General features: G+C 41.9%; 1 protein-coding gene across 7 annotated transcripts in view; it reads right to left on the reverse strand.

Moving 5' to 3' along the window:
• The window catches only part of AFF2 (ALF transcription elongation factor 2), a 408154-nt gene that overhangs the window by 285444 nt on the left and 99378 nt on the right, over positions 1–23332 (reverse strand). For 5 of the 7 annotated variants that reach the window (XM_081897542.1, XM_081897541.1, XM_081897540.1 and 2 more), the window contains exons 2-3: positions 16089–16209; positions 4870–5760 (exon numbers count right to left, since the gene is read on the reverse strand). In XM_081897542.1, coding sequence (XP_081753668.1) covers positions 4870–5760; positions 16089–16209 — 1012 coding nt within the window. Of the gene's footprint in view, positions 1–4869; positions 5761–16088; positions 16210–19439; positions 19669–23332 lie in introns of those variants that run through there. The other 2 variants (XM_081897545.1, XM_081897544.1) reach the window with 2 other exon arrangements.

Here is a 23332-nt window from a genome sequence, read left to right on the forward strand (position 1 = left end):
TGATTGCTTCCGATATATAATGATCTACAAACTGCCACAGTTTCCAGAGAGAACAAGGAACAGCTAGCTAAGGAGGAATGGAAAGTTCCAAAGGTATTTCCTAGGCAAATCATTGAGTGATATATAGGAATATAAGGCAGAATCATTTTCTGTTCCACCTTGTATTTGTCAGAAGGCAGACTTTGGTAATATGGCACCCTGAGTGAGGACAAAATTTGGCACACATACCCAACTGGGACAAAATTTGATGCCCCCCTCCCTTTCGCTTTCCGTTCTGCACATGTTCTCAAGTGCGTTATGTCCTAGTTGCAGCAACTCAATTGCCCATCTAAATGAGTAAGGTAAAGGGACCCCTGACCATAAGGTCTAGTCGTGGCCAATTCTGGGGTTGCGGCGCTCATCTCGCTTTATTGGCTGAGGGAGCCGGTGTACAACTTCCGGGTCATGTGGCCAGCATGACTAAGCCGCTTCTGGCGAACCAGAGCAGCGCACAACAATTCCGTTTACCTTCCCGCCGGAGCGGTACCTATTTATCTACTTGCACTTTGACGTGCTTTCGAATGGCTAGGTTGGCAGGAGCAGGGACTGAGCAACGGGAGCTCACCCCGTCATGGGGATTCAAACCGCCGACCTTCTGAACGGCAAGTCCTAGGCTCTGTGGTTTAACCCACAGCGCCACCCACGTCCCTTATCTAAATGAGCAGAGGAAGAGGAGGATGCATCCCCTCAGCTCAGCACTCTGTGTGGGGGAACTGCCCAATCCATCCTAAATCACCCGGTGCTGCATCTGTTGCATGCCACACTGTTTCCATTCCACAGCAGTTCATATTCCACTAAAAGCTACTTTATTCACCTCACTGTCTGCTGTGCTGAAATCATGTAACTTACATAATTAATTACATAAATTGCATAAGTGACATTGCCATTATGTTACTCCACCCCATTAATTTCTGTGCAAAGGAAACATAATGCAAATGTGGAATGGGAACTATAACCAATTGCGCATTGTTTGCAGAATGAAAACAACAGCAACAGCCAACAGCACTCACGGCAAACCAAATTCACTCATATTGATTTCCATTCTAGACATGAGAGGAGCAAGCGAGCACCAGCAATTTCTGCCCCTGCATCTGTTTTCATTGGAATTTTCCAATATCCCTAGTGATAAGAGAACTATTCAAAATGTTCCACTGTGAGAAATCTTAAGAACACAGTAAGCTGCGTAATACCAAGTCAGAGCACTGGTTCTTGTAGTTCAGTATTGTCCACAGAGTGAGCAAGTCTCTCCAGGTTTCAGTCCCAACCTAGAGGTGATGGCAGCCAGTGGCGTAGCGTGGGTTGTCAGCACCTGGGGCAAGGCAAGTAATTTGCACCCCCTAACCCGTGGATTTGCGCCCCCAACCCGTGGATTTGCGCCCCTAACCCTAACCCCCAGATGTTGCGCCCGGTGCGCCTGGCCCCCCCTGCACCCCCGTGCTACGCCACTGATGGCAACTGAGACCTTCTCCATGCAAAGTCAGAACTCTTATCACTGAGCTATGGTTTCCTCCTTAATTAAGCAGGATTCCATTCCTCATGATTCTGAATAAAGGGCTGATTTCAAGATGAATGTTGGAAGCCATCTGACTCATGGGTACATCTAGCTCAGTTTTGTCCACACTGACTGGGTGGGTCTCTCCAGGGTTTCAGACTGGTAACTTTCCCAGTGCTTACTTGGAAATGCCAGGGATTTGAATCTGGGATATTCTGCATACAAAGCTGAAACTCTGCCTCTATGCTCTGGTCTTAATAAAACAGATGCTCTAGTGCTAAACTGAACTTTCCTCTCACTCATGCTCTGAAACCAATGCTAAAAGATTTTTGGCTAATACTCACAGTTCTTTGGATTCAAGGCCTTTGGTCATAAGCAGCTCCCCCCCCCCCCATTACACTATATTTTAAACACACACCCCTTCAACTGCTCTCTGACTTAAATATTCTCTTTCAAATTTGTTAATGGATATGTTTTTGTTTTTAATAGACAGCAAGAGTGAACACATTTATTTGCCTTTGCAACCTCATTATTTTCTTTCCATGCAATTATTTCCTTGCCAAACAATACTGGTGACAAATTGCAACAGACTACTCCAGCAGATTTTTAACCAAAGGTAAAAATAAACAGAAACATCTGTAAAGCAATCTTGTACACAGCTACGTTTATTAACAAATACATTTTTCTAATAAAACACCATCTGCAAGGAACCCTCAGCTTCCGCTTCATATAAACAGGTCTTTTTACGGTTTTCAGATGCTGTTCCCAGAAAATTATTCCAAGCTCTCCTGCAAAACATATCAGTCTTTGTTGCTCTTTGGAATGTTAATAAATAATGGCAAGGGATTTCCCTCCTTCTTTAAAGAAGTCAAACAAATTATTGGCCCCAAACAATTATTCCAAAGGGCGGGCAGAAAGGGGTTCGAACGTGGGTAAGGGAAGCCGACCTTTCACAATAAAGCACCCTAGGAATGTATCATCACTTATTCAGGGTGTAAAAAATATTACCAGCCATGAAATAGGTATTTTGGGAACTCTGCTAGGCAAGTCCTGCTATTTCCATCTGTTTGGAAGTATGCAGTGGTAGACACCACCTTGCTTAACACCTCTTAAATGTAAAATAATAGTACAATAGTTATACCATGCAGATTCACTTTGGAGAGCTGCTTGTATTCAAGACTAAGCGTATACAATGTTACAGGGAGTCAGGTTCTACATCAGGCTAACCCAACCACTACAGGGAAGTCCTGTTATGTAACTTGAATGAGTTATGTTGAGTTTGCAAAGGACTTCCCAGGGCAAGGTTGAGCCCTGACTCACTGGGATAGCTGAGCAGCTACCTATTAGCTTCTGAAATTTGGTCTGGATTTAAAGCAGGGCTAGGCAACTTGGTGCCTTCAGCTCTCATGCAGCCCCAGCTGCATTTGGAGAAACAGCTGGGTAAGCCCTGCATGGTGCCTTGGTTTTCATGTGCATGCACTTACATGCACATGTACTAGATACAAGACAGGCATATTTCTCACTCTGGAGCTTTCTTCTAGAGTCCACATGAAATAGAATCATAGGACTGTAGTGTTTGAAGGGACCGTGAGTGCAATCTAAAGGAGTTGATCCCTGAAGAATGGCACCATTAGAAGCCTTATCCCCCCCCCCCCAAAAAAAACCCCTGCCTCTTGTGGGTTAACTGCACAAAAACTTTGCTACTAGATGTGAGCCACAGAAACAACGGCTGATTAGACTGAGAAGAAGGATGGGTAATATCACTGCTGAATTTGAAAAATACTGAAAATGCAGAGATATGAATGAGGATGATTATCTCCAGACTTCTGGAACATGGGAAGTCCCAATAATTTTTTTATAATTGGAATACATAATTGGTGTATTGTTATTATTGTAATTTTGATTGATTTGATCTAACTTGTCATTAATTGGAAGATTGTTATTCAAAATGAATAAATTCTTTAACAAAACAAAAAAGAAGCCTTTTCCCCAGGGCCGGTGTAGCCATTAGGCAGGGTTAGGCAGCTGTCTTAGGTGGCAGAAACAAGCAAGGCAGTGCCCCTGTCGGTGCCCTGGCTGTCCTGCCACCTCTCCTGCTGGCAGAGAACTGGCATCGGCATCAGCACTGATTTTGAGTGAGATCACATCAATTTCCAGCAAGCTCTTACTAAACTTGCACAAGATCTTGCAGGCATGTGAGATCTAGCTGGAAACCAGTGTGATCTCACAAAAAAAACAGTGGCAGAGGTGGTGACGTGGATGGCAGTGGCATGGTAGGCTTTCCTATTGCACCTCAAGCAGAACAATGGGGTGCTCCACCCCTACTTACCCAAATATATATATTTTTTAAATAAGTAATCCACAAAAGGGACAAAACAGGGATTGTGACTTAGCATGGAGAGGGACTAAATTAAAGTCTTATATGTTATATAGTCCTTAGAGCTCCATTCAATGGGAATTATTTCTAAGTAAATGTGGATAGGATTGTAGTTTTCATTCTTCCCCAGGTAACTAATTTCTATGAACCTGGATGCACAGCATATTTACAACCACATTTTGTCAAGATGAGAACTATTATCCATTGCAGCCAATGATTATTGAGATTTCCACCAACACTCCACATTTCTTGCACTACAGAAAATGGACTCTATCTATCTATCTATCTATCTATCTATCTATCTATCTATCTATCTATCATCTATCTATCTATCTATCTATCTATCTATCTATCTATCTATCTGCTGTATAAATACTTCCCAAGGTATCCATGTTGTGCAATTCTTCTGAACATTTTAAATTGACAATAACAAAACAAACAACAAAACCGCAACCCACTGACTTTTTCCTATTTTTAACCACAGACCTGATTATGTTGACCACACTCTTGGGGTCAGGTAGCAGGATAAGCATAACAGGACGTGCATCCTAGTGATCTTAAAAATAGACAGAACAATCTGTGTGAGACCCAAACAGCATGTCAAAAAGAGCATTCTTTTCAGCTGCAGTGCCCAAACAGTGAACAGATATTGAAAGCACATAATTTCCAGAGCTCCCTGCGAAGAGGAATTGATGATTAAACCACTTTTGGAACTGTAGGTCTGCGAGATGGAGAGGAGGGTCCCCTAACTCCTTTCAGCATCCTGGGGAAAAAAATCAGCTCCCAGAAGTCTTTGGGGGAATCCATGACTGTTTAAACTGGTATCATAGTGCTTTAAAAGTATGGTCTGGATGTGGGGTAAGAGACTGTCAGTTAAACAGGAAACTGAGGAAGTGTAGTGGACTGAAACCCTGGAGGCAAAAGAGGTAAGTAAACAACTGAACAGATAAATAAGACTTACTTCACTAGCTTGAGGAATGTTAAGCTTTGGTAGTTTATTCTTTGAGCTGGGTCCAGTGGTCTTTCCTTCCAGTGGAATCCCAAAGGGTTGGTTTCCATAAACGCCTTCAATTTCTATTGGCATCTTCAGTTCCGGTGAGTCGTTGGGAACCTGGTCTTGACCATCCATTGGCCTAACGTAAGCGGTGGGCTTTTGCTGAGTCATGCTGCTTTTACAGTGGAGGCCCGGCAGGAAATTTTGAGTCGAAAGACCACTATTTCCTGACAACAAGGATGTAGATGGGAGTGGAGATCCAGGCCCATGGCCCAGAAACTCGAGATCCACTGGAGACTTTGAGTGGCTGCTTTCTTTGTAAGAGTGTTCTGCCACCACTGATTTTGAATGGGCATGCCTCCTCGAGTGTGACAAGGATGGCGTTGCGTTGGCTTCATCGCCTCCTCCAGGTTTATGCTGCTCACTTTGGCAAGCATAGCGGTCATCATACCTGCCTTGTGGAGGTTCGTGGGATGAGCTGTGCTTTGTCCGACTTTGCGCACTTCCAGACTGACTTGGCTGACCACCATTTGAGCTGTGACTGACACGGGACCATTCAGTCCTGGATTTCCTGCTGCTCTGGTGACTGTGGACTAAATTTGAACTGGACGATATAGCCGCAGGGGGCGGCATCGAAGCTGAGGAGTGCCCCGTGATTTGGTGGGGCGGGACCATCCGGTTCCTTTGTTCTGGGAAAAAGGTCTGTTCGTTTTTATCTACTGGAGTTTGTGGCACAGAATTCTGTGGGATTCCTACAAGGTGGCTCTGGTTGGAATGGTTGGTCAGAAAGTCCTTCATCTCATCGTAGTTCCCCAATGTATTCTGGACACGGTTGGCTAAAGCGTCACCTTTGTTAGTCTGAAATACAAGAAGGGAAACAATGACAACATGAATATACCTCAGTGATTTCACTATTCAGAATGGCTGCAATCTTAATAACATTTACTTGGACATCTTACTGGACTCAGTGGAATCTATGCCTAGGAAAGCAGTGTTAGGATTGCAAGAAGCAGCAGGGGTAAGTAGCAGTGCTGTTGAAGACAAAAAACAATGGACTCAGAATATGACTTTTCTCGGCTCATAATCTTTGGATGCATTCTGAGGAAAGCTCTGTTGCCTCAAAAAAATTCCTCAGCTTTGAATTTTAATTGAAAATATTATGAGCTTGTGTGCCAATTTTGCACCGAGAAAGTCTACATTCATTCATACACCCCCCCCCAACATAGACAACATATATTAAAAAAAATCTGCATAAACCTGCTCTTCAGATAGAAAGTGTCCTAATTATGGACTACAGGTTCCACATTTATAAGCATCTATTACAATAGCCAGTGCTATAGATCACTAATACTCTTCCAACATAGTTACGTTGCATTTCTGCTGCAAGAAAATGTTAAATGATTGCATCTTGTAATTCTGTTCAATAAAATGAGATGATAAGCTTCCAAATTCTTCTGTTTGTTTGTTTTTTACTCTTTTCCCCATCATTCTGACCAATTCAGTTAATTTTTGCCACCATTGTGAGTTTTCACTTTCATATCCCATGCTTTTACTGTTGGCTTTTACTGCTGGCAATGTTTCCTATGGGGATTACATGCTCTGATTATGTATCTTTTCATTATTACAGATCTCTTGATTGCCATTGTTAGTGCACAGAATCGCAGAATCATCAGAACCTATAGCTTAGCAACTGGGAAGGGCAAGCGAAAATCCTTAGCGTACAAGAAGGAACTCAACATCTCTCTTGTTGAGGTGTGGAAAGAAAGTCTTCAGCATTTGTTTTGTCCCTGCTTAGTGTGTGAGGTAGGCACCCCTAGCCACATGCGGATATAAGCAGTCAATAGAGTTCATACCCATTTGGCTTGGGCTGCATGTGACATTTCAAGTTGAGAGAGAAAGGTACAAGAAGTGGTTAGTGCCTGCTCTGTTTGTAGTATCCCCTACAAACAGCAGCTGGAGTCCTCAAAGGCAAGTCCGGCCTTTGACCCTTGAGCTGCCAGCCTAGAGCAGGGGTAGCCAATGTAACGGCCTCCAGAACTACAATGCCCACCATCCTTAACCATTGGCCATGCTGGTTGGGACTGGTGGGTGTTGTAGAGCACAGCATCTGGAGGGGCTTCACGCTGGGTACCCCAATGGAGAAGAAAAGGGAAGCGCGTAGAAAGGCTGGCAGCAATGGCAAACAGGACCCCCAGGCAGTCTACTATGTTAGATGGTGAAGGTTATAAGTTATAGCTATCTAAGGGTTTGTACACATTACCATTTACTCCAGCGTGCTCCCGCCGCTGTTTTATCTAAGCCAGGTTCACACGACGTTAGCCACAATCCATCTGTGTCCCGCAGCCTTAAGGGAAATACTCCTCTTTGGATGAGTTTCTCCTGAAACCAGGTTCCATCCGGTTTGAAAACAGAAGCCACAGTTCTGTCGCGCTCTGAACAAGTTCGGGCGGCTTTTGTGCATGCATGGTTGGCAGTGCGCCCACACACCACAGGGGAAGAAATCGTCGGGCGAAGGCATCCCCCTGCCTCTGCTTTGGTGTGAACAGTGGTGGGAGAAAGCAACTGGGAAATGCAGCGCAGGGGAAATGAACTTCAGGCTGCTAGTGTGAGCAGAGTCTAACTCAGAGATTTCCAAACGGTGTTAGTGTGTCAGCAGCAGTCTTTAGGTGCATTGTGCGAATGCTTCCCGTGTTCCTTCCAGGGCTAGAAAGGGGTTAGTTTAACCTCCAGTTTGCTAGTCAAACTAAATCAATGTGTTATAAAATGATGCATGTCTAAAAAGTGTGTCACCAACATGGAAAGTTTGGAAAGCTCTGGCCTAACTCGTCGTATTACATTGTGAGGCAGAAAACTTTAGAAAGCTTTTCTTAATATTATTGTTCTGCTTAGTGCTTTTTTCTGGGGGTACGCAGAGGTACACATACCCCTAAACATTTTGTGAAACTAAGTTTGGGCAGTATTTCAATATGAGTAGGATAATGAGAGTACCCCCTAAACATTATTTTTAAAAGAAGGAAAAAAGCACTGGCTCTGCTACCATGAACTGTTACAGCTTTAGGTCAGCTTGGTTGTTTGGCAACTTTCTTCTAAAGATTGCTTAAGATCTATTATAAAAGGAATATATATCTTTATAAATTGTTGCCAGCTAGATTTGGAAGTCCTCTGTTCTGTTTTCTAGAACCGTTTAGAGTCTGTTTTGCAAATCTATGATTCACAGTTATTTTCTGTGCAGCAGTTATTAAGCAAATCCTGACTCATTTTTGACATTATTATGTTTTCATCTCCAGTGCTTTTCTACTCTGTTTTCCAGACTGTTTCTTCTTTCTCACCCCAAAGAATCCATTTATATGAACAGGAATTTGTACACAGATTATTGCTCATTTTATGGGCCAAAGTTACATCTGAGCAGTAGCTAGAAATAATTTTTTTAAGAGAGGTAATTTACTAGGGGTAACTTGAGTCTACCTCTAAAGGAAAGGGGAAGGGTAGCCAAGTGTGAATTGGCTTGAAGAAACTTAATTACACAAATTCCCCTGAACTAAATACATTTTTTTGAGGCTATGAGTGATGTGCTTGTTTTAAGTAGGGGTAATATTAACGATTTTATTCCACAGGAGGATGCAAATCCAGGAAATGACTGGAGAAAGTATGTAGTTTGCTGAGATTAAGAGTGAAGTGTGTCTCTAGTTTTAAATTGGGGTGGGTTCCAGCAGTGCCATTGCTCCTTTAGGAATGACAAATGCTGTTATATTTTCATCCCTGTTTCCTCTCCAATTTGATTATTTGTGATACTTAAAAGTGGAACTGGAGGAGGCATAATCAGCACCCATGGTTCTATCAATGCAACAGAAAAGGGTATATCTAAAGGTATTCAGTAGTTACTTTTTATCTCTGCTGCAAAATGAAATGGAAAATTGGTCTCTCTGGACGGGTGTATTTCTCGAAGTATATTCTGGCACATGTCCGTGACACAACAAAAGTGCATTAGTGGTGGGTTTCTTCTGCCATATTAGTTGCTCTGCGACACTTCCCCAATGCTACCACATTATTGCCATGTGTGGAAGGCCTACAGCACATCAAACGTGGAACAATAATAAACCAGAACATTTGTGGAATAAAAAGCTATGGGATTTCATGGAGGAAAGCAATCAGAAGAGTATCCGCAGTGATTACCACAACCTGGAGTGTTGTCAGATCATAGTCCTTAGGCCTGAACCCCAAATCTATTGAGGTGGGCCCAAACTCTTTTGCCCTTTCCCACCTTTTCTCAACATTATTTTTCAAAGAAACCTTGCTCATAGGGTTAGTCTGCAAAGCACAGCATGGAGGAGACCCCAGCCACCCCGTATTAATTCCCCAGAAGCACCCATCCATACAAATCAGGCAATGCAAAGTTTATGCAAATGCACACTCATGCACCTGTGTCCCAAATCCATTAAGTAGTTTGCAACACCCCTGATCATAACACTGGAGTATAAGATTATGAGGAAAGGGTGGGGGGAATAGGAAGAATGCATTTCCCCCCTTCTGGCTTTCCTCCGAGGGCTTCTATTCAAGGAGCTGTGCACTGAAGTAAATATTTAGAAAGCTCATCAGTTGTGTAAAGCTAAGAATTACACTGTATACAAGCAACAGTTTTGGGTTTTTTAAAAGCACACACACCAAACTGAAAACAAAAAAATCCACTCTTAAATTGGTAATTTTGAGTGGCAAAAAAGTGCATTCCGTTTAAGCTTAGAATAAGCTCTTTGTGCCTGACCCGCCTCCTTCAACCGAAGCTGCACAATGAACTTGTTTGGGCAGCAGCCAAAGCTAGCCTAGGCTCAGCCCCCCCAATTTTTTAAACAAGGAGATTCCATTGTGCTTAAGGGACCGGGAGGAATTACGATGCAAATGGTGAACACTTGCTTGCTTGTTCTCCTCCTCTCATATCCTCCCTGCAGTATTGCTGAGGCAGCATTTGTGTAAGGGGCGGGGAGCTGGGCCGCTGCCACTTAGACAATTCTCGTCTTAAGGGTCTGGTTACACTTTGCGGATTTTCACTTCTGGAAAGGTGAGGAAATGGGAATATCTGGTTGCCTGGTAACAGTTCAGTATCAACATCAGAGACTGCTTTATACTGACTGAGACCCTTGGTCCTACTAGCTGACTAGCAGTCATTCTCCAGGGTTTCAGGCAGGGATCTCGCCCACCCATACCTGGAGATGCTGAGGATTGAACTTGGTATTAATCAGTATTAAGGTAACTTCATATGTTCCTATGAGATCCCTTAAGTGTACGCAGGCATCAGCTTGGCCAGCAAGAATTATAAGGAGCTAATATGTTTTCTATGTTGTTTGGAAGGCTGATCTCTATCAGTCAGGGCGTAGTCATCACCCAGTTACAGGTGTCTAGGATAAACATTTGATCAGGTACTGCATGGATCCCAGTTGTCTGACTCTATAGTAAGCTTTCTCCTAAACTTACTTTCTTTCTTTCTTTCTTTCTTTCTTTCTTTCTTTCTTTCTTTCTTTCTTTCTCTCTCTCTCTCTCTCTCTCTCTCTCTCTCTCTCTCTCTCTCTCTCCCTCCCTCCCTCTCTCTCTCTCCCTCTCTCTCTCTCTTTCTTGTGAAGAACTAGTTGAAAACCCATTTCACCCATGCAGTTTTTTCTGAAGACTTAGGGAATCATAGAATTGTAGAGTTGAAAGGTACCCCAAGGTCCAATCCCCCTGCAATGCAGGAATCTCAACTAGAGCAAACGTGATAGATGGCCATCCAACCTCTGCTTAAAAACCTCTAATGAAGGGGAGTCTACTAAGACATAAACTCCATGTCTGGTTTGACTCACTGGTATAATTCTTCACACTCATTCAAAGTCCTTGATGAATAGCAAACTGTGATGAATAGCAAAATGTGATCCTCCCTGCTTTTTTTTTTTAAAGTGTTTAATCAAGTAACATTTCACTTTTCCTAGAGTAAAGTGACATCTGGTTGTAGTTGTTCATGTCCCAGGCACTGGACATCAAGACACAATTTGCAAGCTACAGTTACTTGTTTCTTTGAGTCTTTCAGAAGCAGAGACTTCTGCAGACAAGGAGATGAGCTCTGGTTTTAGCAAGTGCTGGAAAAAATGCCTTAAAAAAAAAGTTCCACATAATTCTTTCCACAACCAGCTGGCCATGTTCCACACCATCTGAGACTCTCTTTCAAGCCAACTGGCTTATAAGACCATGTTAAAGGTCCTACTGGCCCATTAATGTGCTGAGATACAGGTGATTCTAATCATTAAGGTTAGAGTTCTCTACAGAAATATATGGCTATCTACATAAATTATTTCCTACAAAAAGATTCACCTTTCCCTTTTGGGTAGATTTCCTCTTGTTTATTGTTTCCATTCTTTAGACTTGACTCCCCTTTCTTTATTCTCTTATCATCTCAGTGGCCCATAAAGCTCACTTTGCACTGAAGCAACTGGGTTCAGTTTGAACTATTCCACATCAGTGACAAATGTCCGCATGAAAGGGTTTTAGCTGAATTTCTTCAATGGAGCTGAAGGACACTGTGACAACCAAAAGTGTCAGTGAATAAGAGACCATTTGCTTGGGGTAACCACATAAAACCAGTCCAAGACCCTTAAAAAGAGGCATAAGACAAGAAGATAGCTAATCACCTAAGCTATCTACAGTCAGCTTGGAAGATGTATTTAAAAAGCTGAGGTAGGTAGAAAAAGGAATCAATGGAAGATATTAAATCATATACAATATGCAGATGATATAGTTATAACAGTCGAAAGTAAAAAAAAATAATACTACAAGAAATGCTGGAAGAGCAAAGTGAAGAAAAAAAGGTATGAAGGTGAATCTAGCCAAGATTAAAATAATGTTTGAAGAAGAGAATGATATACTATTTTAAAACAAATAAACAAAGCACATTGAAGAAAACATTAATTTAGGATAAAAAAAAATCATATTGAGAGCAGAAAACCAAACAAAATAGGGAGGAAAATAAAACAATCCTGGGCAGCCTTTGGAAAACACAGCTTTAAGATGAAAAACAGAAATATTTCCTTCGACTTGAAAGCTAAAGTGTTTAATAATAATAATAATGATTTATTACTTATACCCTGCTCAGGCCTCCCCAGCCACTCTGGGTGGCTCCCAACAGAATATTAAAAACACAATAAAACATTAGACATTAAAAACTTCCCTAAACAGGGCTGCCTCCAGATGTCTTCTGAAAGTCAGAGAGTTTTTTATTTCTTTGACATCTGATGGGAGGGCGTTCCACAGGGCAGGCGCCACTACCAAGAAGGCCCTTTGCCTGGTTCCCTGTAACCTCACTTCTCTCAGTGAGGGAACCACCAGAAGGCCCTCGAAGCTGGACCTCAGTGTCCTGGCTGAACGATGGGGGTGCAGACACTCCTTCAGGTATACTGGGCCAATTACCTGTGCATATTACCTGTGATGTGTAATAGTGGAGAAAAACAGTCCATGGACTTCAGCTAGATTGGTAAAGAAAAATCAATTTATATGTGTTGTATATGTGATATAACATTGTGACACCGATGGCACTGTGGAACCCAATTTTACTCTACCTGTTTCTCTGTTTAAATTTACAATGCGTTTAGCTGAAATACTTCTTTGATGTGTCTAGATCCAGCCCATGACACAGAGAAGTATGAACACCTCCAGAATAACACCACATGTTCTAGAATGAGCAATGTTCTGAGAAAGAAAAACTAACAACTAGATGTAACAAAGATAGAAAGTTTTGGTTGTAGTGGAAAAGGCCATGAAGTTAAAATGGACAAATGCAGGACTTGCAGCAAGAGGTGCTTCAGGTCAAAGGAATAAAACAGTGTCAGTATGGAGGCCCTACAATCTCAAAAGACCAATGAGACAACCGCCTATGTGAAGGGTGGATAATCCAAAACTTGCAGCAGGTTTTATGTGGATGCAGGAAGCAAACAATGGATGTGAGATGTGGCAAAAGAAGCAGCAGAAACAGAATATAAACAGCTGTCTTGATGAAATTTCAGAGAACTTGGATAATTGAGTTTGGATAAGTGGGCATCATCAAGTCACAGGGTTTCTCCCATCATTGCCAAATTAAGATTAACATAAACTAGCAAAGCTTCGTGCACCAACAGGGACATTATGAATGAGGGCAATGACAATCAGAAGTGAAGATCCAATTAATGTGGATAATGAAATGATCAAAAGATATCCTAATTTATGCTGTGAACTGCCCCGAGATCTACAAATGAAGGGTGGTATACAACTTTAATAATTTTTTTATTCATTTTATTCATTTTTATTTAAGGGACAGGGGTCATATATCAACAGAAGAGCTAGGGATGTAAGGAGACAATGACTTCTTTCCCATTTTGTGTTCATTGCAATCAGCAGTGTTTCTGTGTTGCTACAGTTCGGAGTCTTACGTTATTCAATTTGCTATGAACTATGGCTGGAACTAATGTAATTAATTACATAATGTAATTAATTACATAATTACTTTCCATGAATTTCAGTGGAAGGGAAACACCAAAAACAATGCAGAAAATAGCATAATTGTTTACATAATACTTAGTGACTAAAAATAATGATGACAGAAAATAACAATGAATTCTGCCTCGAATTTACTTGTGTGATTTGCACTCGTGACCTCGGACAATCATGCCTTCAGATCTAGGCTTATTCCGCAGAGAAGACTTGAAAGGTTTCATCTTCCACATTATCTGTTTGTTATATGAACCCTAGGTGGTATTTGCCAAAGACTGTCATTGATGGAAAGGAAAAAAGGAATCTGTGCATTTCAATCCAGCTGAATTCTTCAGGGAATGCTTTTGGGTGATCATCAAAGCAGCAGAGACAGTCAAATGGGGAACATCCCTTGGTGATGAAAATCACAGGCAAGGAAGTCCCTTGGAGGATTTTCAGAAGAGGCTCTGCTACCCTGCTGATATGCTGTACATTTTCAACCATTCTCCCAAAAGACAGCTTTGGATAGTTATGATGGTAAAAGAGAGAGAGAGAGTTTCCCCCTTTGCTTCAGGAAGAATTGCTTTTCCGCATGAGGTGTATACCTTCTTAACTATCTAGGGATTGTGTGCCAGTTTGGAAGTGGTGGAGGTGGCAGGATATGCCAAGTGTTTTCCAGTAAAAAAAATCAGATTGATACTAGTGGGTTGTTATTCCTGCATAAAGCCACTTAGGCTGTGTGAGCAGATTCACATTCTCTCTTCCCCACCTCCAGCCCTGCCAGTCCTGTCCAGTTCCATTGTTTTGCCTGGTGGTTACTGCTTCAACACTATTTCCTTCGATACCATTGCTTACACCTGGATTATCCTGACGAGTGATATGAACCAATCAGAGATCATCTAGCAAACATAATGATGATACACCATTTCGTGACAAGATGAGATCTTGCTATATGACGCGGGTGAGGACTTGAGATTACATGAATGGGAACATTTCCTTAAGTGGCAAGAAGAAGAAGAAGAAGAAGAAGAAGAAGAAGAAGAAGAAGAAGAAGAAGAAGAAGAAGAAGAAGAAGCCGCCAAAACAGCAGTGGGGCCGGGGGAAGAGGGGAAATAAGCATGGTGAAATGGTATGTGACAGAATAGTCTTTTTCAGCTAAGATCTTTATGCTAAGGAGCCTGCATAATTTACTAATGAGCAAGAAAACTGAGCAGGTCCAGGGGAGGATGATTTTGGTAGGATCCAATCCAGAGTTTACTTGCATGGGCTAAGGAGCTCGTTTTCACAGAGATTCTCTCAGTATTGCTCATTATTGTTCTGCTGGTTTTATATTTCTTGGATTTTGCTATGGGTTCTGGCAAGAGTTCCGGATACTGAGATATACATTCACAATAGCACTTAATGAGCAACACACTTCCCTTTATATGAAGAAGAAGAAGAAAAGTTTGGATTTGATATCCCGCCTTTCACTCCCCTTCAGGAGTCTCAAAGCGGCTAACAATCTCCTTTCCCTTCCTCCCCCACAACAAACACTCTGTGAGGTGAGTGGGGCTGAGAGACTTCAAAGAAGTGTGACTGGCCCAAGGTCACCCAGCAGCTGCATGTGGAGGAGCGGAGACGCGAACCCGGTTCCCCAGATTACGTGACTACCGCTCTTAACCACTACACCAGTGTTTCCCAACCTTGTGCCTCCAGCTGTTTTTGAACTACAACACCCATCATCCCTGACTAGCAAGACCAGTGGCAAGGGATGATGGGAATTGTAGTCCAAAAACATCTGGAGGCACAAGGTTGGGAAACACTGCACTACACCACACTTTGACATTTATATTCCTGTGAAAGGTTTGAGGGGAGAGTGGAAAGTAAGATATAAATTCAAAGAACCATCACCCTCAGTCTTTAATGAAAAGTGATAATAATAAAAACATTATTATTATTATTTTAAAAAACCTTGTAAAATTCAGCAAAGATAGGGGGAAAATAAATAAATAAATTATTTCAGGTGCCTTCTGGGAGTCTTATTTAAATTTAGTTTGTGGTGGGGTAGGTTTTTTTGTTTTAACTGGAAAAATAGAAAATATAAGCCTCTCCTTTCCTGACTGCAGAATTCCAAAAATATGCATCAGGGAGAACAAAGGCTTCTGGCATGTCTGTGTATTCTGTAGATATCACAAGCAAACATATTTCTGGGCCATACCTTTTCATACAGAAGAAAAAGTTTTCTGTATTCTGAGAGAAGGAACATTTATCTACGCAAGCCTTAGCCCCCAACACACAACCTGAAGTGGCACAGCCCAGTCACAGGTTGAACACCTCAGCAAAAGCAGGGCCTCGACGGTCAACTCGAGCGGCTGTCTTGCAGTGATATCATATTCAAGAAATCTCCATAGTGGGAACTGCCACTGAACTGCCATTGTTTCAGTGCTAATTATTCTTGCTATTGTAACAACCCTTTGCAGACTAGGGTGCTTCAGCCACTGGGTGGATCTCTTGCAGAAGAACCCAGTGGCAGCCCAGAGGACCCCCAATTGCCACAGATAATTAAACCAGTCAATGCGCTTCTGTGGAAGCATATTTTGCAGTGCATGAAACCAAGAGGATGCCCTCAGTGCTGCTATCCTCTCTGAGGGTCTAACGTGTGATTAATGTTTGGTGAAATTGCAGAGGGTGGGGAGCACTGTTTCAAATGAAATGAATGTTGAATACAGCTTCAGTTGTTTGTTTACCTTGTAGGGTTCTCCAAAGAGGTTAAAGCCAGATGTAAAGAAGTCTTCATCCTGCTGGACCTCTTGATTTCTCCGTTCCCATTCTTTCCTCTTTAGTGCGTTCCGATCTTGTTCATAGTGACTAGAATTATAAAAAGAGAGAGAAGCTGTTATTCTTCTTCGTATCAAGACATTGTTCTTACCAGTTTTAAGTGGAAAGCCTTGCCCAGACTCATAATACCCAGCTGCCAGTTATTCAGGTGGGCCACCGGATCCAGACTTTCCTATCTCCAGGACTGGAGGTCCCTGTACCAGCTGCAGAGGTTTGCACCAGGTTTTCAGTTTTACTACAACTGTCTTTAAACTTGTTACAAAAACCCTGTTGTAAATACAAATCAACACGTTGCTCATAAACAACTATCCCCCCCCAGTTGTTTTTGCAGTTTGACTAGATTGCATTTAGTATTCACTGTAATGTTAGCTTAGTTTAGACCCAATTCTGGCAGATAGGGCTGGGTGATATCTGGTTTTCAGCATTGCGATATATCACCAGCTAAACATTGTGATATACTGGTATATCACAATGTCTGATGTAAGAATGGAGCTACGTAGAGACATTGGCTGGCTTCACAGTTTTTCTTACATTGTGATTTTTGCATGTCACACACAATACACATACCATGATTCTCAATATATTGCCAGGTCAAAAATTATGAAATTGATACAGACTTCAAACCAGTTTTGGACAATATATCAATGTCGCCAGCCCTATTGGCAGGTGTGAAAATCTAAATCAAAGCATAGAGTCAACATGGTGCTATAGTCAGACTTTCTTGCTTACATAAATTGTCTAATAAAACAATTCACAGGTAGGGAAAAAACAACAACACATTTCTGTCTGTTGTCCCCTGCAAAGGAATTTCCAGAAAGTTTACATTTCTAGAGGGGTAGGTTGCAGGTGAAGGGAAGATCTGAAACCTTGGAGAGCTGGTACCAGACTGAATAGACATTTCTGGGATGGATTGGCCAACAATCCAAACTGGCATAAGGCAACTTCCTGAGTTGAACCCAGAGCCTTCTTCCTAGATAGGATGTATTTCACCATGTTTTCATAGGCAAAATACCATCATAACTACAGTAGTTTAAACTGTTCTATCTATCTATGGCAAGCAGGGCTACATGTGTAGGAGACATTTTAATAAGAGAAATTTATGCAACCAGAATATTGTAACAGGAGCTTTGTTTTAATTAAAAAAACCTCCACTTTTATTGCTGCTTTACGTGTTTAATTAAATCCCACCAATCTAATCCAGTCTGACATAAATCATTACTAAAAACATAATTATATAGTAAATAAGCAATATACCATTTACTATTTTCTAGTAGGTTAAAAAGTAGATTAATAAAAATCAAGCTCTATAATTGCTCAAATCAATGTACATAATTATAGTCTGTCCTTCTAGGTAGCACAGAGATGTAACAAATGGGATACATTGGCTGTTAGTTGTAAATCAGCACTTTAAAACAGAATGGTTGTGTTGACAAGTCTGAGAGAGATCCTTTTTTTAGGAAATAAAACAAATGAGAAACTTGATTTTAAGATTCCAGTTACTACACACCAAAAGCTTCTTGCTTTATCATTAAATGATTTGTGTGAATTGACTTTAAATTGTATATTGGCAGCCAAGTCTTAAACATTTGCACCAAAATATCTGCTTGAGGAAATCCATCAAAATGGACCTTAGTGGAATGTTTTAGGAACACAGGAAGCTGCCTTCTACTTAGCCAGATCAACCAGTATTGTCTGCACTGATTGGCAGCAGTATACCATGGTTTCAGGCGGGAGTCTTCTACATGTCCATCACTGAGCTGTGACCTTTCCACAACTGATAACAGGGCAGTGCACCTGAGAGCAGCAGACTTGTAAGGGGGACATAGGGGAGGCTGTATGATGCACACAGCTCTGTCCTCAAGCAATTTTTGCTGCCTTAGGCTGCTGCCTCATTCTGCTTCATGGTGGGGCTGGTTCTGAGAAAGTGTAGGTGGAGTGGGTAAGTAGCCTGGGGGTACGTCTGGTTCCTTTGCTGTCACCTGAGGCTCAGGTTGCCTCATTGGCGTGGAGTGAGTGCCTTCCATTAGCTTCAACTGGTGGCCCAACTGTGTCCCTATCTCGACAGATAGGGCACCATTACCATTATAGGTAAAGGTAAAGGTACCCCTGCCCGTATGGGCCAGTCTTGACAGACTCTGGGGTTGTGCGCCCATCTCACTTAAGAGGCCAGGGGCCAGCGCTGTCCGGAGACACTTCCGGGTCACGTGGCCAGCGTGACAAAGCTGCATCTGGCGAACCAGAGCCGCACACGGAAACGCCGTTTACCTTCCCGCTGGTAAGCGGTCCCTATTTATCTACTTGCACCCAGAGGTGCTTTCGAACTGCTAGGTTGGCAGGCGCTGGGACCGAGCAGCGGGAGCGCACCCCGCCGCAGGGATTCGAACCGCCGACCTTTCGATCGGCAAGTCCTAGGTGCTGAGGCTTTAACCCACAGCGCCACCTGCGTCCCCATTACCATTATAGGGCACCATATATACCATAGACAGGCACCATTACCATTATAGGGGCACAAAGGAGGTGTTCGTGGTGTATTCTGGAACCTTTTTCCCCCTAGAAAAATAGCACTGAATATAACCTAGATGTTACCAGAGCACAGACAACAGAAATTAGGCCATCCCTGTCCAGATAGGGACACAGTTGAGCCACTAGTCGAAGCTGATGGCACTCCTCGCCCATGATTCACCCATGAATACAGCAGTAAAGAACCGGTATGTTGGCCCAAATTCTGTTTTCTGTTTCAGTGGGATTCCAAATGGATTATACCTGGAACCAGTTAACACAAAAATGAGCTCAAAGCTTCCACTGTATTCCATTAGGTTTCCAGAAGTGGCTTTTATGTCATGTGAAAACCCAAATATAACACAGAAATTAACAGTTAGGGGAATGTCAGTGAAACAGAATAAGCTCCCATGTGAATGAAGCCATCATTAGAAGGAAAAGCCATTTGGGTCTATACTTCCATGTTAAATAACATGACCTGTTTGCCAATGGAATGTGGCCGTGTGGGTTGGTGGAGGATTAAGACCTTAACTCACCCTCACAACTTACTACCTGTCAAGTCCAGCTGCCATACTTCATGCTCAACTGCACCTCCCTGCCTATGGGTTTGGAAACTGCTAAGAAGATAACAGAACATCCATGGGGTGCATTTGGTCCAGATGTTCTAGCTGCTGGCCCCTCATTTACAGCTTTTAGCCTGATGCCCAACACATTTCTTTATCTTTCATCTGAATGAGTCAAAACTGATGGGTTGAACTTACTGGGTAAAGCTTTTTCTCCTTGTGCCGTTCAAGAAACAGTAGGCACCTCCTACCCATTTTGCTCCTATCTACTTTGAATCAAGCCCAAGGAGACCACAAAGTGCTCCTCTTGAGACACTGCAGGAGTCACATAGTTCAAAATACACTGAAGTGGGTGAGAGCAGAGATGGTGAACCTGCTTCTTAATGTGGATTACAGCACCTTTGAGAACTTTTACTGCTATGTATTCTCAGATCAATGAGCTGAGGTTGAGATTCCAACCATACATTCACTGTGATGTCACAAAGCACACGGCATAGCTGAAATCCAACAGTGTTGTGCTTTTGTGTGTCTCTATGTGGGGGTGCTGTCAAGTCCCACTGTCATAAAGTCACAACATGCTTTGCAGCCAGTGATTTTGGCTTCCCATTCCAACTATTTTGGAGAAGGATGAACTACATTGCAATTATGTTCTCTGATGCTGCGCTACTTGTTAAGAGTAGAAGTCACACACAGGAGCAGGTAGTTACATATCTGAACCCATTCACAATGTGCTCTCAAGCCTTATAATGCACAGTCACTTCAGATCTGTTTGATAGAAGATGGTGGGTTCTGAACCCCAGACCACATTGCTGCCACAGATAACACTCACAGTCAAAAACAGGTCTTTTCTCTCCCTCTGCTGTCTCTATTACTTTCCATCTGCACTATACATTTAAAGCAGAATCATATCCCTTTAAGCAGTCACAGATTCCCCCAAGGAATCATGAGCAGTGTAGTTTGTAAAGGGTATTGAGAATTGTTAGGAGACCCCTATACCCTTCACAGCACTACAATTTCCCAAAGTGTCCTGGGAAGAGTAACAGATTTCTTAAACCACTCTGTGAATAGTAGCCTCCTAACAACTCTCAGCACCCTTAACAAACTACACCTCCCAGTATTAGCCTATAGTAGCTCTGCCTCCATAGTTGGTGGCAAAAATGCTTCTGAATACCAGCTGCTGTAAACCACAGGAGGGGAGTGTGCTCTTGGGCTTGAGTCTTGCTTAAGGGCTTTCCACAGGGATCTGGGTAGCTACTGTAAGAACAGGGGGAAGCCATGACTGTTTAAAGTGGTATGATGCAGCTTTAATTGTATAGTGCAAATTGTGTTATATATGTGTGTGTTTGCATGCCTGTGGTTGCAGTATGCTGAGCAAGTACTGGCGGGACCCTTGGAAGGGTATCCAGCTATGTTTTACCCACTGAAATTAAGGAATCTAAGTCTTGGTCATTAATTTCAATGGATCTACTCTGAGTAAGACTAACACTGGATACAACCCCAAGTATCTCGGGATGAATGGATAGATCTTAATCTTTCTTCACCTGTGCATGTAAGTTGTAGCCTACTTAATTTATCTCATGCAATAGCCATTGAGAACTGACCGTACCCCTAATTGCAAAGGCAATTAACTTAAGTTCTACTGTTTGGTTTGATCTTATGCAAATATACATATATACATAGGCACACCACCCATTCTCACATATAAAAATTCACCTTCCAGACATGGTCACACATATACATGGTAAAGAACTATATATTCCCACATCTCTACTGGGAATGAATTTAATCTCCATTCTAGCTTTTCTGCACCAGGAAGATAACCCAATATCGATGTTTGCCTTTTCAGCTCAGCATGCCAATGTACTGAAAGATTCACACAGTGTGACATAATGAGGAATGAGCTGTGCTGTGATGGGGCTTTTGCAGGGTATAAAGTCACTGATTCCTCACTGAAGCCACAATTACTAATTTGAAGCGCTGTCTAATTAAAACCACAGCTATGTATTTAGCCTCTTGTTATACCTACTACAGTTTTATAATTACAGAGACCTCTTTATCTACTCAATTAAAGTTCTCCGGATGCAGGCAGGTTGTGTTTGAACCCAAACACCCAAAAGGGGCCAGAGGCGTCCCATGTAACCATCTCCTTGATGATTCCTTAGCTTTGCATTCTTGTTTTCACATGGAAAGAAAACAGAATACGGTAAATGAAACCACAATAAATGTACTGAGGATCTCAGGAGAGATACCCACACAGTGAAAGTTGCTCCTAGTACCTGTAGCTACACAGAAGCCAAGATACATTACTGTTGCAGAAGATAAGGCTCAGCAAAACAGTAGGCTTTTGCAAATATAGAGAGATAGAAATACAAAGTATTTCTGATGCTCTAAACAAGTTCAGAGAATTAATAGATAACACCATCCAAGTAACACAGACTAACAGACTAACTGCAGACTCACAGACTAAGAAACACTGAGCTGACTGCTCAGATATCACAGATATAGTCAGCACACTGGGCTATTATCATAGTAACTGGCTTGGCTGATCTTGCACCTTCGATTAGCTCATCCACAGGGTGATTTACACTCATGAAGGAAATTAACTTCTCATGTCCAGTTACTCCAACAAAATGTTCAGATTGAAATCTGGGGGAAATACAATTGCTTTCCCTGACTTCTTCTGCTTCTACCTTCCTGAATTTGTCATGTGGGTGATCCTACCCAACCAGGAATCACATAGTAATACTACATAGTACAACATTGTCATGTGATTACATGGTGAGATATCAGAAAATAAAACAATTGCTTAATCAGTTTTGACTACATTATGACATCACTGAGGGCAAGTGAAAGCAATGGAAAGTCTTCATTATAATAAAGATGGGGGGGATTGCCGAGTAAAGGAGGTGTTTTCGGCATGGCTGAAAACTGTTATGAGGAATTGTGACTAGCATCAGTTCAGTTCAGCCCTGTTTAGGTTTGTTTGCATGCTACTGTCTTTACGTTGGCTTTAGTCCACTCACATGATCTGCTATCCTAAAATAAACTCAGATTTGTTTACCTATTACAGGGCTCGGGTAGGAAGAAGATGAATTTTCCTCCAAAAGAAAATTCCAATACTCTTTACTCATGTCTTGTTCATCTCTAGATACATGATCCTGGTATGCAGACATGGGTGGGGTGCCAAATTAAGGATTCTATAAGGACATCTACTGATTCATGACTGGCCTGAGATAGTTGCGGTGGGATGACAGGATGCGAGAGGCTGATTCCTTGACCCTCTCATGGTAGCAATCCAGAGATAACTTCCTCTGAAATAAGTTTAAGTTTTCCCTTTGCATGAAGCTACCTTGAAAGCTGCAGTGGTTCTCATAAGGAGACAGTTCAAATGTACTGTTTTAGGGTCCACTGTACAGCATCTGATTTGCATGCAGAAGTTTCAAGCTTCGCTCTCTGAAATCTCTCTATGAAGGGCTGAGAAAGAATCCTCCCTACAACCCTGTATTGCTACTGCCACTCGGTGTAGTCAATACTGATAGGGTTGCCAGATATCCAGGTTTGCCTTGGCCCCTCCAGGTGGCAGATGGAGAGTTTGAATCTCCAGGTGGGCAAAAGCACTTTAAAAACTTTTAAAAATCATCAATCACTAGAGGCCATTCAAATCAGAGAATAATTAAAAAGTGGGATGGAGTGAAGGAATACATGAAAAAATATGGTTCTGGAACTGGAATATTAATAGATAATGTGTCAAATGTGCAGGGGTAAGCAAGGAAATAATAAAATAATCAAATGAATAATTATTAAACTACAGCAACACAACAAGATGGAAGAAGTAAAAAAATTTATTGAGATCACACATGGGTGAAGGGGAGTGGGGGGTATAGGGGAATTTATAAAAAATTCTAATATAATATTTCTAATTGGGTTGCATTTATATATAGCAAAGGGAAGTCTATAGCAATTAGGTATATTTTAATCTAGTCAACTATGTAATAGGCTTATGTTACAAAACAAATATGGATATTGAATTTGATGTTTGCAATTCTTTTTTGGTTTTGGAATAAAGTTTTTTTAAAAAATAAAATAAAAAC

The sequence above is a fragment of the Podarcis melisellensis genome (genome assembly GCF_964234715.1).
Source record: "Podarcis melisellensis genome assembly, chromosome: Z".
Classification (NCBI taxonomy): domain Eukaryota; kingdom Metazoa; phylum Chordata; class Lepidosauria; order Squamata; family Lacertidae; genus Podarcis; species Podarcis melisellensis.